The sequence below is a fragment of the Chenopodium album genome, chromosome 26 (genome assembly GCF_948465745.1).
Source record: "Chenopodium album chromosome 26, dcCheAlbu1.1, whole genome shotgun sequence".
Classification (NCBI taxonomy): domain Eukaryota; kingdom Viridiplantae; phylum Streptophyta; class Magnoliopsida; order Caryophyllales; family Amaranthaceae; genus Chenopodium; species Chenopodium album.
This window is the reverse complement of record NC_137859.1, coordinates 4,360,357-4,374,189: the sequence shown is the minus strand read 5'-3', so window position 1 is coordinate 4,374,189 and position 13,833 is coordinate 4,360,357. Positions and strand designations below refer to the sequence as shown.

The window sequence follows — 13,833 nt, the reverse complement described above, 5'->3', positions numbered from 1 at the left end:
AGGGTCCCAAGGCTTTTCGCTACCGGGCCCCGAAACCTCAAAATTCCTCAAAAAGCGTAGATTATAACCTTCAACTTTGTAACTTTTTGACCTTTTTTCTCCCGAAAATAAAAATTGCCGAGATGTTTACCATGGTCCCTAATATCCTCTGGGAGTCAAATTGGGTCGGTAGAACCGTCCAAAATGCCCTTAAACGGTCATTTTACCCGTTCACAACTTGAAGTGATTTCGTAAACCAAAGCCTACCACGGACGTTTATGACAACATGTAATGATCGTATATGGTTTCAAACGGTATTATAAAACCCTGAGATGTATCCCTTAGGGTTTCAAAGATTTTCTCCACCGGTCCCCAAGCCTTCAAAATTTCCTAAAAAAGCGTGGATTATGGCCTTCAATTTTGTAATATTTTGACCTTTTTTCGCCCGGAAATAAAAATTGTCGAGATGTTTACCATGGTCCCTAATACCCTCCGGAAGTCAAATTGGGTCGGTGGAACCGTCCAAAATTCCCTTAAACGGTCGTTTTAGCCGTTCACAACTTAAAGTGATTTCGTAAACTCAAACGTATCACGTACACTTATGACAACATATAATGATCATATATGGTTTCAAACGGCATTATATGATCCCGAGATGTATCCCTTAGGGTTTCAAGGCTTTTCGCCACCGTACCCCGAAACCTCAAAATTTCCTCAAAAATCGTGGATTATAGCCTTCAATTTGTAATTTTTTGACATTTTGTCGCATGGAAATAAAAATTGCCGAGATGTTTACCATGGTCCCTAATACCCTCCAAGAGTCCAATTGGGTCGGTGGAACCATCCAATATGCTCTTAAACTATCATTTTAACCGTTCACAACTTGAAGTGATTTCGTAAACTCTAGCCTACTACGGACGTTTATGACAACAAATAATGATCATATTTGGTTTCAAATGGCATTATATGACCATGAGATATATCCCCTAGGGTCTCAACACTTTTTTCCACCGGGCCCCGAAACCTCAAAATTTCCTTTGAAAGTGGGGATTTCAGCTAAAGCAGTCAAAAATTGACCCGACCCGAGAACCTAACCTTAATGGACAAAGATCTGAACCCAGCTTGTACTCGAACAATGGGGTGAAACTAGTGACATGTAACCTAACTTGAACCTGTCCTGATCTTAATCGAAAACCCATATGATCCAATACATTATGACCTGAACCCGAACATGTCTCTCACCTGAAAGTAACCGTCAACCGATTTAATCTGACCCGAAAACAATTTGAACCTGAACTAGTACCCGACCCAATTAAAGCATGAACCCGAGTCTAGAAGGTTTAATAAAATTTTATATACCATTTATTCAGCTTATATTATACTGGTATAATTCTGTAAACCCTTAATCTGATTTAATAAAATCTTTTGTTCAGCTTATATAACTTTATTTTGTTCTCTATTACTCGTATATAGGTTTGATAAAATCTTGATGATGCTTGATCAAATTATGGAAAGCGTAATTATATATTTCAACTTGACCACATCGATAGTTATTAGAATTAAACTTGAACCTGAACCCGACTCAACACTAACTCGAACCCGAATGAACCATCTTGTTAACCCATCCAAACCTGACTCAACACAACCTGAACCTGAAATTGAACCCAATCTGATTTTAACTCTAATTGAACCCGACCATCTGAAAAGGTGAACGACCCGTTATAACTTGAACTGACATTGACCCGCCCTGAACCTGAACCTGATCTGAAGCTAGATTGACCCGAAATAACCTGATCTTGATTTAACCCGAAACCTAATTTGACCCGACCCAAACCCGACTTGAATACCCGAATTAACAACTCTAAGTTTAAAATCATTGCTAATCAGTGGGCTAATTATTTAACTATTGTAGTCGGTGAAATTTAGGAGATGGTATGTTGTTACTCATTACTTGAAATTGAACCACATCTATATTGGTTCTATCCACGCTTAATTGACTTATGTGAGGTTTTTAAGAGGTTAGTAGGAATGGGGAAAAGATTCAAAGCAAAATATGTCATTCAATAAAGTTATTTAAACTTTTAAAAGACGGGGTTTCAAAAAATAAAATAAAATAAAATAAAAAATCTTTTAAAGGACGGATGGAAACATAGAGTAAGTCGTTCATGTGAATACTTGATTTCATTCAACCAATCATCAATTAACCTATACTAAAAGCGAATCTAAAATGACACTTGTCACAATGTCATTAACAATTTTCCCGCCCATTTTACTTTCCGTTTTTTATGAAGATTATTTAAGGAAATTGTTTTATAATAATGAAAAATATCTTTCTTCCAGTTATAATTCTTAACAATAATAACTCTCCATATAAACCCAACTAATATATTTTTATATTTACTTTTGAATTAATATTATAAGTATAATTTTTTTAAAAAATTCAATACAATAATAACTCTTTAAAAAATTAATAACAACCGTGCATTGCATGGGATTTAAACTAGTTTGAATTATATACAGGGTAAAAACACATCATGTCAAATTTTTTAATACGATTTTCATATTCAAAATGAAGAGATTGAAGTAAAAACAATATTGTTACGTTGTACGAGTGTTTCCTGTTATAGACTAGACAAGACTACAAATATAATGCTAGATTCCCAATTTCCCATGATAATTGTACTTGAAATGATTGTTGATTAATTAAGGAATAAGAGTTTTGATGTATAAGCAAAAGAATTACAAAGAAGGCCACATTAATAAGGACAAGGCAGCATCCACCATCTAATTGGTGGTGCACATGGAGAGGTTTGTTGGAACCATTTTTTTTGGTTGGACGGTTCATAGGGATTTGCTTATGCTCTCTACCAGCCGAAAGGCATGGCATTCCAAACTCATGCCATATTTACGTTGGCCTTTAGCTATTGTCTTCCCTTTTTAATTATAAAATTTACCGTTTTGGTAAAGTTTAGTTGGTTATGCATCGTTCTCACTTCTACTTTTTCTTGATTTCCGTAACCACAATAATTGGGATTAAAACTCAGGAAAACAGAGAGGGTAAAAAAGTTTACGTGTGACCATGTACACATTTGAACTATGCGGAGTAGTAGGATTCGAGTTGCTTGGAATTTGAACTTGATATTTGGTGTAATGTTGCTTGTTTATAAAACAATGAAACCTTTTCTAAAGTAACAACTAAGATCACGTAATAAAGGGATTAAAAATTTAGAGCAATTAGGTTGTGTAATGTTGCAGCAGATTACAAAATAATGGGACAATAATTAGGATGCCTTAAGTTAAGGGCTTCAATGAAGGTTCTGGTCTTTGATATAGCAGACCCAGATCCAATCATTCAACGGTTAGTTTAACATAAAAATAAAAAGTGGTTATTAGTAAGATAATGATATTTAGCTGTTCATTTGCGCGTAACAAGCTACCAGGTCAAAAGAATCTAATCACCATTTTTATATTTCTATTTACAATTTTTCATGTTAGGACAACGACATATGACCTTCCGGCAGCCCAAACAACCCAAGCTTAATATACCCTCTAAATCTCTAATTACATATCAAGAGGCTTGTATTAAGTGATCCTTTGGTAGCCATACATGGATTTTCGCGCTTTCTTTCTATCTAAACAGAAAATATTAGACTTTGGGTTTGTTCTCATTTATAGAACTAAGCTGAGCTGAACTGAATTATTTATAAGAGAAGGAATTTAGAAACTAAATTGAACTAAAATTAAGCTGAAATGAACAGACCCTTAGTTAACCCTGATAGGTAGGAAACTTGAATTTTTATAAGCTAAATAGAACGCACTTAAATTTAATTGACAAATTAATCAAATTTCTTTTAAGGTGAAAAGAACACACAAAATGTTGCAGCCACTAAAATATAGATTTTTTTTTCCTTCCTTCTAATCAAGGATGTAAGTAGTACAACTGTACAAGTATAATACAAGTATATAATTAAGGAATCTTAAGCAGGTACAAAAAAATGAAAATAATAGTAGTATTATGAACACAAAAGAATGAATTTAAGTATTATTATTGAAATGCACAAACTATTATCTGGGTGTTTTCCAAATTTGTTTATTAAGAAGGGGGGTGGGGTCCAAAGTTGCTGAATGTGAATATCACCTTTGGCCCCCACCAACTCCACCCCATCACACAAAATTAATATCCCCCCACCACCACCACCGACACCTTTCACTTTCACCAACAAATAACAAAAATTAAAAATTAAAAAGTAAAAAAAAAAAATAAAAAAAAAATTACAGTTTTTTTTTTCATCTTAACATAATTTTACTGTATATATTTATAACTACAGCAGCTTCTTTCTCTCCTGGGGGGAGCTATGCAGGAATCTTGATGATAGTGGTAAGAAATAATATTGCACACCTCCTGACCTTGGCTCCCCTAACATGGTCTTTTTTACCCTTGAATATATTGTAAAAAAAAAAAATTAAAAAAATAAAAAAAGGAAAACTGTATTAACATCACTCTCTAAAGGCAGTCATCTGAAGCTGTTCACTTGTCACCAATTTTACATCTGTCAAAAAAAAATTCGAAAAAAAAAATTAATAAGAGTGTTTTTATGATGGACCGTGTTACAATAACTTTTAAGGTATCACGATAAATTAGTGTGAGACAGTCGTCTAAAACTAGAATTTACAGATTACTCACAAAAGAAAGAATAATTATGGAAATAGTGATGGTGAGTTGTTGGTGACAAGCTTTTAAAAGGTGAGCACTAAATGCAAATCATGTGTGTATACTTTGTTTTTTTTTCCTTTATTTTTATACTATGCTTAATATGTAAGTTAATTCAGGAGCATCAAACTAGTACCAACTTAAGAAAGACTCACAAATGAAGAAATATTTCATTATCATCACCACCCACTCTCTTAAAGATTAAAGGAAAATTTTAGGTAGAAGAAAGGGAAGCTTAAGCATTGCCTTCATATTAAAGCAAATTCTGAAACCAATCTTTTGAACTCCATTAACATTAACTTTCTTCGAAAGTTGGAACTGTTTTAAGGCAAAGTATTTCCCTAAAAGAAGGCCAATAATATGATATAAAGGTTGAAAAGTCTAATGATATGAGAATAATAATCAAATCAATAAAATAATTGGGTTGGAAAGAAACAAAACATGTAATGTGAGGGTGTATCAAAAAGGAAAAGAGCCAAGATTTTGAGGTGAAACCTTGTGGTTTCTTGTGATGCCTAACTGTCAGCCTCAAGACGGCGTGTTCGCTCATTGGCAAGCATTCAAGCGCTGTCCCACGGAGCCAAGCACCCAACATGTTGATTGCATCAATAACCCTGTGACATAACCATGAAAATTTGTTAGACACGAGCAAACATAGCATAAAACTTGACTCGATGAAAAATCAATTTGGTACACAGCATACGATTCTAAAATTCATCCCTTTATCCTAGAACGTGATACTTAAAATTCAACACACAAAATAAGGCATATAGAATCTCATTCTGTATACAAAATATCTCCTGAAATAACAATTGTCATTATTGTCAGTTCACAAACCAAGACTAAACGTATATACATCCCCTCCATTCGGATATATTTTTATTTTAGCGTGACTTGAACTAACAACACCACAGCCAAATACGAGTGTCGGTAACAATGTTGAATTTGATAACTGAATCCACTCTTTCTGTAAGGTGGTCACATGAAAGAATTCCCCTCTATCTGGATTCTGGACTATATGTTAACTTACAGATGACTACAAACTAAATGGAGTCAAAAATCGGCTTGTCTTGACAATATTACTCCGAAGTTCCTTTGATAATAAAATACACATATCACTTTAATGTATAAACATACAAAAAATTAGTAATATGGACATATGGTCTGAAAACACTTAGAAGAGAGTTGTATTCTATAAGGACAAGACGTCATCATCAAAATAACAGCTGGAATTTTTTTAGCTGTTTCCTCAGTTAGTACTACATTACTAAATTGACTCTCCGGCTGCTTCACAAGCAAACTAATTGACCAACCATCATCCTTGTGTTTTACTCTCAACAATCTAACTCATCCCCTCGATTTCTTAGGGGTACAAAGTCAACACGGTGCGACGGGAAGTACTTTTCCATGGAAAGCATCACTACCGGCACACAGCGGTAGAAGCAGCACCATATTAGCTACTTCAGGATACAAATAATAATTTGCAGGGCCACATAAAGGTTACCCTTAAATTTCAAACCCACACATGTGTGCGATGTGAAGTAATGGTAGGGACCTTCACAACTTTGCTAGAGTTCTACTAAAAATAGTGGGTGAAAGAGCTATTAAGAGTATCACTTTAACACGAGGATAATATTGACTTACTACTAACCAAATTATTATTTCACCTCGAAAATTCTACGGATTAAAATTTAATCAATAGCTAAAAGTAAAAGCTGACCAATTCTGGTTAACACGGTAAGAAACCATCACAATAATTGTACACCTTAAAAGACTAGTGCTTAATCTTTGTATCGAGTCAATGTCACTGTCTGTGTGCTCTTTCCCCACTAATGATCCATCATTTTCCTAAGAAGAGTTTGGGGCAACCAACAACTGTCAAGCAGAACACTCTCTCACTCACTTAACTACATTAAATTCATACTTCATGAATCTCTAATACATGGTTATCATTAACTCATACGGAGTATAAAGATACTATCAGAGTTATTAAATTAATGAACTTATCTAACTTCAGACTTCATTAAAAAAAAAATACAAAATAATTACATCTTTAAATACAGTAGATTAAACATCATGATCCCACTCAATTCCTAATGACTCAGTCAAGGATGACTGAATCAAAACATGTGAAAAGAGTCATTCTAGGTAAATTTTAATATCAACTTCCAATATGATTGTACCTTAGGATCCCAAACAAAGTTTTTTACTCCATAATAATACAACGTACACATAATGTTTATAGACTTTTACCAACGGGTGATGAGAGTTTTCATCTTGAATACTGTTGATGTCTTTTATGGAGTATTATAAAATGGGGAAGTAACACTTTCCTTCAACTCCTCTCCATATTTATTAGAAAGTTCAAAGACAATTTACTTGAAAGAGAAATTTTGGGACAAAAATATTTTAAAGGGAAAATTTTACCAATACAATAGCAGTAGATCTTGACAGAGTTAGATCGCAATCAGTATTATCAATTTTAACACCAATGAAAAAAGAATAATAAAAATTCTCCATCAATCATATTACTCCCATTAGACTTTGAGGGTTAATGTTTTAAACAAGTCTCCATCAGAATTCGTGTCCTTTCCTCCTCTCATGCAACATCAAACCATCACTCACCCACAAGGCCACAATTATCCGTGAGAAAACAATCTTTCTTAATAGCCTAATTCTAGCCATCCAAGTACGCTTTTCTCCCTAATCCAACGATCCATGACATTATTAAGCACCAAAGCCGTTTGCCACATTTTCAACACAAATAACACCTAGCGTAAGCCTACGTACAGAAAAGCATTGTGCAAAAATATAATCTCGTCTATTATCAAAAAAGAATACATCAAAAATACCATCAGCAGATTTCCTCTTGGCTCATATGCCCACTTCCTTTCACCAATCTCTGTCCAACTCCGATGATACAAACAAAGATGAGTAACATCAATGCATGTGCAAAAGGTTGAGCTTAATTATCTAATTCCACTCTACTAGTATACGTGTAATTTAGGTCACCCATGAACAATATAATACTGGAATTATCTGTTTCATGGAAAACAATACTACACTTCTCACTTCCTAAAAGATCATCCATTAACCCAAAAGATGAAAATAACAATCTTTGAACCACCATCCCCTTTTCATTACACGCATTCTCTTTTTTCTCATGTTCATTGCCTCCCAACTAAGGGAACTTCACTTTCTGTTCACAAATGCCCACCACTTTCCAGAACAATTCCACCTAAAATCCATAAGGCCCGTTACTTTGCCCCGAATTTCTGGTCATCAAATGAACATGAATAGATTTTTCATACGAATTACCTTAACCACGCGGTTATCCTTGGATTCACACTTCCTAAGCAATCACTTGTTCTATTCCAATATAAATCAAAACAAAAACCTAAGACCTTGTACCTAATTATAGATTCTCACGTCACTTATATTATGATCAAAATTCAATTCATATCTAACAAGACAAATTAATCAAACATTTGCTACAAAAATAAACTCTTTTAGATGAAATGTCATGGTTATATTCGGTTTAACTTGCAATTATAGCCAAACTAAACGGTAATATTACACCTAATTAACTTCTCCATTAAAAAAAATAATCAAACATAATAATCAAGAAATTCCGAAAAAAAAATCAGCCAATCAACTAATTAACAAACTAATCAAATAAAGAATAAATTAATTTAAAGCAATTACCTCTTCTTGTTTTGGTGACAACTTTAGTAACACGAGTAGATTTTTGAAGAGAATCAGTTTTATCATCTTTTTCTTCCAAAGGAAACAACACTCCATCAATTCCTTGAACAGAGATCCTCCCATCTGTATAAATATCCGGGTCGAATAAATAGGCGGAACCTTCTCCTTGCCCGAATTTGACCGACCCGTCGGCCTCTTCGGCGGTCATCTTATGAGGCAACCTCAAAGTGTCATACTTAATCTTCCCGAATCTTCTTACTGCATTGTACATACTTTCTTCCGTTTGGTATTCCGGTATTATATGGTAGTACATGATCTGCTCCGGCGCCCCGGGTTCGGATAATTGGTCAGTTGTTAGCTTCGCCATCGCCTCGTCGTTGGGGGCTAATACTGTAATTACATATCCTTCTGAAACTAATCGTCCCATCTCAGTGGCGAGGGAGGTGAGGTTGACGAGGATGTCAGCTAGCTCATTGTACCCTCCGTAGTGTACCAGTGTAGTGATGAAATCCTTCACTTGAGCTTCACCATTGAAATGATGGTGAGACCCACCTGGCCCCGGTGCTGGTGCCGGGGCCAGGCTGGGGCCTGGCGCCATCGCGGCATAGATGGGGAGTGCCGGCGGGGCGCCAGGTGGTGGTGGCGGACCCGCGGACTTCTTACTCTTCCTCACCAGCTTATTAGTCCGAGGGTCCACCACCGGCGCACCCTGAGGAATCACAGCCGAGATAGACCTCAGATTGCGGCGCCTGTTGAAGTCCTCCAGCACCGACTGCGGGACTAGGAGACGCTCAATGCCGTGGATCACACCATCGGGCCGGACAATATCGTTAGGCCGAATAACCTTGGCTAGATCCACGGTTTTAAACCCAGATTTCTTATTCTGATGCAAATGAACCTTCTCATTGGAAAGAGTCAAGTGATGGCGTCCATTAGAATCATGAGTCGGCCATCCCTCAGAGTTAACTCGAGCTGGAATAACATGAAACAGTAGAAGAGTCTGAAGAGAGCGAAGATTCCCGGGTTCGAGTAAGAACCGCTTGAACTCAGGGTCTAACTCACGCTCCAAAGCCTCATTCCTCGGTGCGAAAATCGTTACATTTTGCTTCCCCACCACATCCTCAAGCTTCTGAAGAAGAAGAGCCTTCTCAACCAACTCAGCTAGCTCAGTATAATGCGAGTCGAGCAACGCAACAAGAACTGAATTAGAGTTGATTTGAACCGCCGAATTAGAATTTGTAGAAGAAGAAGTCGATTTAGCAGGACGAGCAGGCAATGCAGTAGAAAGTGTAGAGAAGAAGAGGAGAGAGAAAATTAAAAGGCAGCCATTAAAATTAAGGCCACCCATTTCAACAAGGTTCAAACAATGGTGAAGGTGAAGATCGAAAATGTGGGTGGATCTCTGTTTTATTAATATTCTGCTCAAATTAATTTCTCAGAAAAAAAATTAATGAGAGATTGAAGAAGATGAAGAAGGGGAAGAAGAAGAAAAGGGGGGGAGGAGAGAGAAAGAGAAAGAGAGAGTGAGTAACTATGGTTTGGTGGAAGAGTGTCGGCTCAGTTTAGTTTTGTGAGAGAAATGAAAGAAGGGATGGTGACGTGGAGAGTGGTGATTGGACTGTGATAGGGGTAAGGTGAAAGTTTTTTTGAAGGGTGAAATTGGAAGTTTAACAAGAAGGTTCTGACAGCCTGGATGTGGGGTCCACACAACAAGCTGAGTTTGTAAAAGTGAAAGCTAAGCCGATAAGCCGAGTCGAGTTGAGCCGAGCCGAATTGTGGGCAAGTTGTTAGTGTTGTTGTTGGGTTTGAGGGTGTCCCTGAAATGTCCATGTGGTGAGTAGTGGAGAGTTTATTAAGTTAGAATAGAAAGAGAAGGAGACAGTTGTGAGGCATTGTGTTGCTTGCTATTTCTTCAAGTCAATCTCTTTTCTCTCTTGTCTTTACTTTATGGTAAAGATAAAACTACTTGTGAACCATTTTTTTTTTTTTTAAATGTGTTTATTTATCTTTTTTTTTTTTAATAAAGACTTTAAGCTTGATCTTCATTTTTTTTTTTTTTTTTTTTTACTTTATAATGGTTGAGATTAACAATGTGAACTAGCCCTACATCACATGGCCGATAGTTGAATTATTTGTTTAAGGCTATATATTATGCACTTGAAATAAGATGATATGGCTAGAAAAATTGTCTAATTTTGGGGTTTTTTTTTTTGCATGAAATGCTTAATTTCTTTATTTTTCAGGTATTATATATATGATCTAATAATTTTGACTAGATTTAAATAAGAAAAATGTAAGTAGATAATAAAGTCAAAAACGAAAATTTTAATAAATATTTTGTCATTCGAGTATTCGACTTATCATGCATTACATTTAAGTGGACCGACCTACTTTAAAAAGTAGGAGTGGCGAACAAATTACATAATATGGCACGATTATAGACATATAGTGGATGAATCATGCGGTTTCTACAATTTATATAAGTTATATTTACTAGTCATTTGCACGGGTTGGAATGATAAAGACTCGATCGTCACCTTAATAAAATTATTTACTTTTAATTTCATTTTGTTTTAGTTGACACATTTTATTTAGGCTTATATATCAATAATTTCAAATATAAATATCTTCAATTGTTAATAAACAAAAATTTAAAGAATGTGATTTTTGTAAAATAATTGTTTATAAAATTTAAATAATTGTTTATATGAATAATGAATCTATCAAAACCCAATATACTACGAAGTGTTTTTTTTCTTAATAATAAATTACAAAAACAAAAAATAAAAAACAAAAAAACAAAAAAAAAACATAAAAAAAGTTATAATAGCTTATGTAAATAGTGATTATCGTCAACATATCAATTAAAAAGAAACAAATTACATATGAAGTACGAGTATTAATTTTTGTTTTTCTTTATTATTGTTGATAAATATAATGTATTAATGTGCAAGGTTCTTTGCTTCATAAACTTGTTACCAAACCCTTCTTTTGTATGGTACCCCTTTTTTGTCCTTTAGCTTTGCTTTGAGTTTTAAAGAGTTGTGTTGTGACTTGTGAGCTAGAAATAGTACATGGCTAAGACGGCTCAAGCCGAGCCGATTATAGATTAAAACAAAATATAAGCCGCACAAAGAATATCACATGCGGGCCCGCCAAAACGCTGTCGTACCTGTGATGTCTTTCTGAACTTGAAGATGAGCTGTCTATGTCTTCGATTAATAAGCCCACCGCAACTATTTTATTAAATTAATGTATTAAACCAAAACCAGAAATACCTATAAATTTAAAATTAACAAACATGAATTTATAAAATTTACTCTTTTTTACTTTACGTACCACTTGTGATAAACGGCAATGCTTTGACGACGATGTATTTTCTGCCGGAAGGCCGTCCGTCTCCTTCAATTGTCTCCCTCTCGAGTTAGGAGAAATAGATATTACTTTTCCGTTTCTTTTTATTTGTCTCATTTGTCACTTTTTACATACAAGTAGTATTTGACGCACATATCTAAATATACACAAATTTTTATACGTGGTTTGTCACATAATGTGGCCAAGATTACTCAGTCAAGTATTATTCGTTTAGTCAGAAGTTATTCGATTGGTCAGAAGATTACCATGTCAGTGCTTTAGTATGGTGTAGCTAACCACACCATAAACATTTTCTACTAAGTAAGATATACAAACAAAACTAACAAAATCTCTCCTAATATTTCTCTTACATAAATCAATTATTCTCTTAGCTAAAGTTTCGATTAGACATACAAAAAGAGATGTAGTGACCAATGATAGGTGTAGTATTTTTTTGGCCAAATACGAAAGGTGCATTGTTCTTTAACCATGGTTTATTGTTAAGCAACACCCAAAAACGTAACTTTATTACCTTTTTCGTTAGTGTGACAAATTTTTTCATTATCCTCACTGATTAATATAATTATGCATAATTAGCCCAACTTTAGTTTAGAATTTATAATTGGTGACACGTTTTATCAGAACCTTAAAGACCAAGGCTAAACCTCAAGGCGTATTGCAAGTAATTTTGAGTGTTTTGTAACCAATAAGAATCCATATTAAAATTACATCAATTTATTTGATTAAATAATTATCATATGAGTTGGTAACATTGTACCAATTATAACATTTACTAATTTTGCGATTTGGTCTACGTTAAGCTTGGAGAGATTTGTTAAAATGAAACTAGATTATGTTTAGAATGTTTAATGGGTTGAATTGAACATATTTTAATACTTGTCCAATACTTATTACATTTTTACATAAGCACGAAACTACGAATAGCTTATTAAACATTGGACTAATCATTTTTTTTTGTTGTTGCCATTTACGATATGGCATTGCATTAAAAAAAATGCAAAATAATTCAAGCCAAATGTTAAGGCTTTATATACGTCCATTTATATTAAAGTTACTTGTAATAAATTTTGAAAAAATAATTTAAGCAAAAATTATTAGGGAGCCGGGAAGTTGCAAATAAGTCTATGTAACTATGTAAGTAATGTCTTTGTAACGGTAGGTTAAAACTCGAATTTCTCATTAAAATAGACAATTAAAATGCTGCTAAGTGTACAAAATTAAGTTAATTACTTCGTATATTATATTATGCAGAAAGTGGACATAAGAAGTAATATAATCAACCATATTATATCTATATCTATCTATACTTAGTATTTAAAAACACAAACCACAAATCTATACTAAGCCACATGTCACCATAATCAATCATATGCCACATGTCACCTCTCTTAATCCTTTTTAAATTTTCATTTTAATATAAAAACAAAATATATAAATAGTGTTTGAGTCTTTAATCTTTAGGCATTCTAAAACTTACAAATTTAAGTAAGAACATTAAGTGTTTCATATTTAATATAGTAAATTAAAGTTAAACTAATTAGCGTTCATTATATTAACAATAAAATAGTTTTTTCATCTCCTTAACTTAAATATAACTTAAACCAATGTGTCATTTCATGCCCTACAATATCTATATGTATTTATACCTAGCTAAATTCCACAACAACACCGACACTTTTCAAGAAAAATAACCTAAGTAACAACCCGTGCATCGAACGGGTCGTAAGGCTAGTTCATTATTAATATATGATTGCATACATTATTTTATTCTTCAATGACGATACCCCTCCCCTACCATGCTATGTAACATCACAACAACCATAATAGCACAATGACTTCACTCAATCTCAACGACGAATGGCAAGTTACATCAACGCATAATTTGCAAAATTTGCTTCACATTGATTATAATTAATAGCAATACAACTCCCCTCTCAAAAAGCCAAATGTAAAACAAGGGTTTAATGAAATTTTGGCAACATAATTGGTTTAACCTTAGTCTCAAACACTAGATACAACAAAACAATTCAAAGTATGTAATAAAATGTAAGCACTCGTCTAAT

General features: G+C 34.1%; 1 protein-coding gene across 1 annotated transcript; it reads right to left on the bottom strand.

The window, feature by feature from the left end:
* Positions 1–3,992: 3,992 nt before the first annotated feature.
* Positions 3,993–9,937, bottom strand: LOC145616596 (fasciclin-like arabinogalactan protein 17). The gene is made up of 3 exons (XM_081671348.1): positions 8,396–9,937; positions 5,186–5,304; positions 3,993–4,529 (listed from the first exon to the last, which is right to left on the bottom strand). Exons 1-2 carry the CDS (start codon positions 9,741–9,743, stop codon positions 5,237–5,239), a joined length of 1,416 nt encoding a protein of 471 aa, XP_081527474.1. The 5' UTR covers positions 9,744–9,937; the 3' UTR covers positions 3,993–4,529; positions 5,186–5,236.
* Between the last annotated feature and the right edge of the window lie 3,896 nt (positions 9,938–13,833).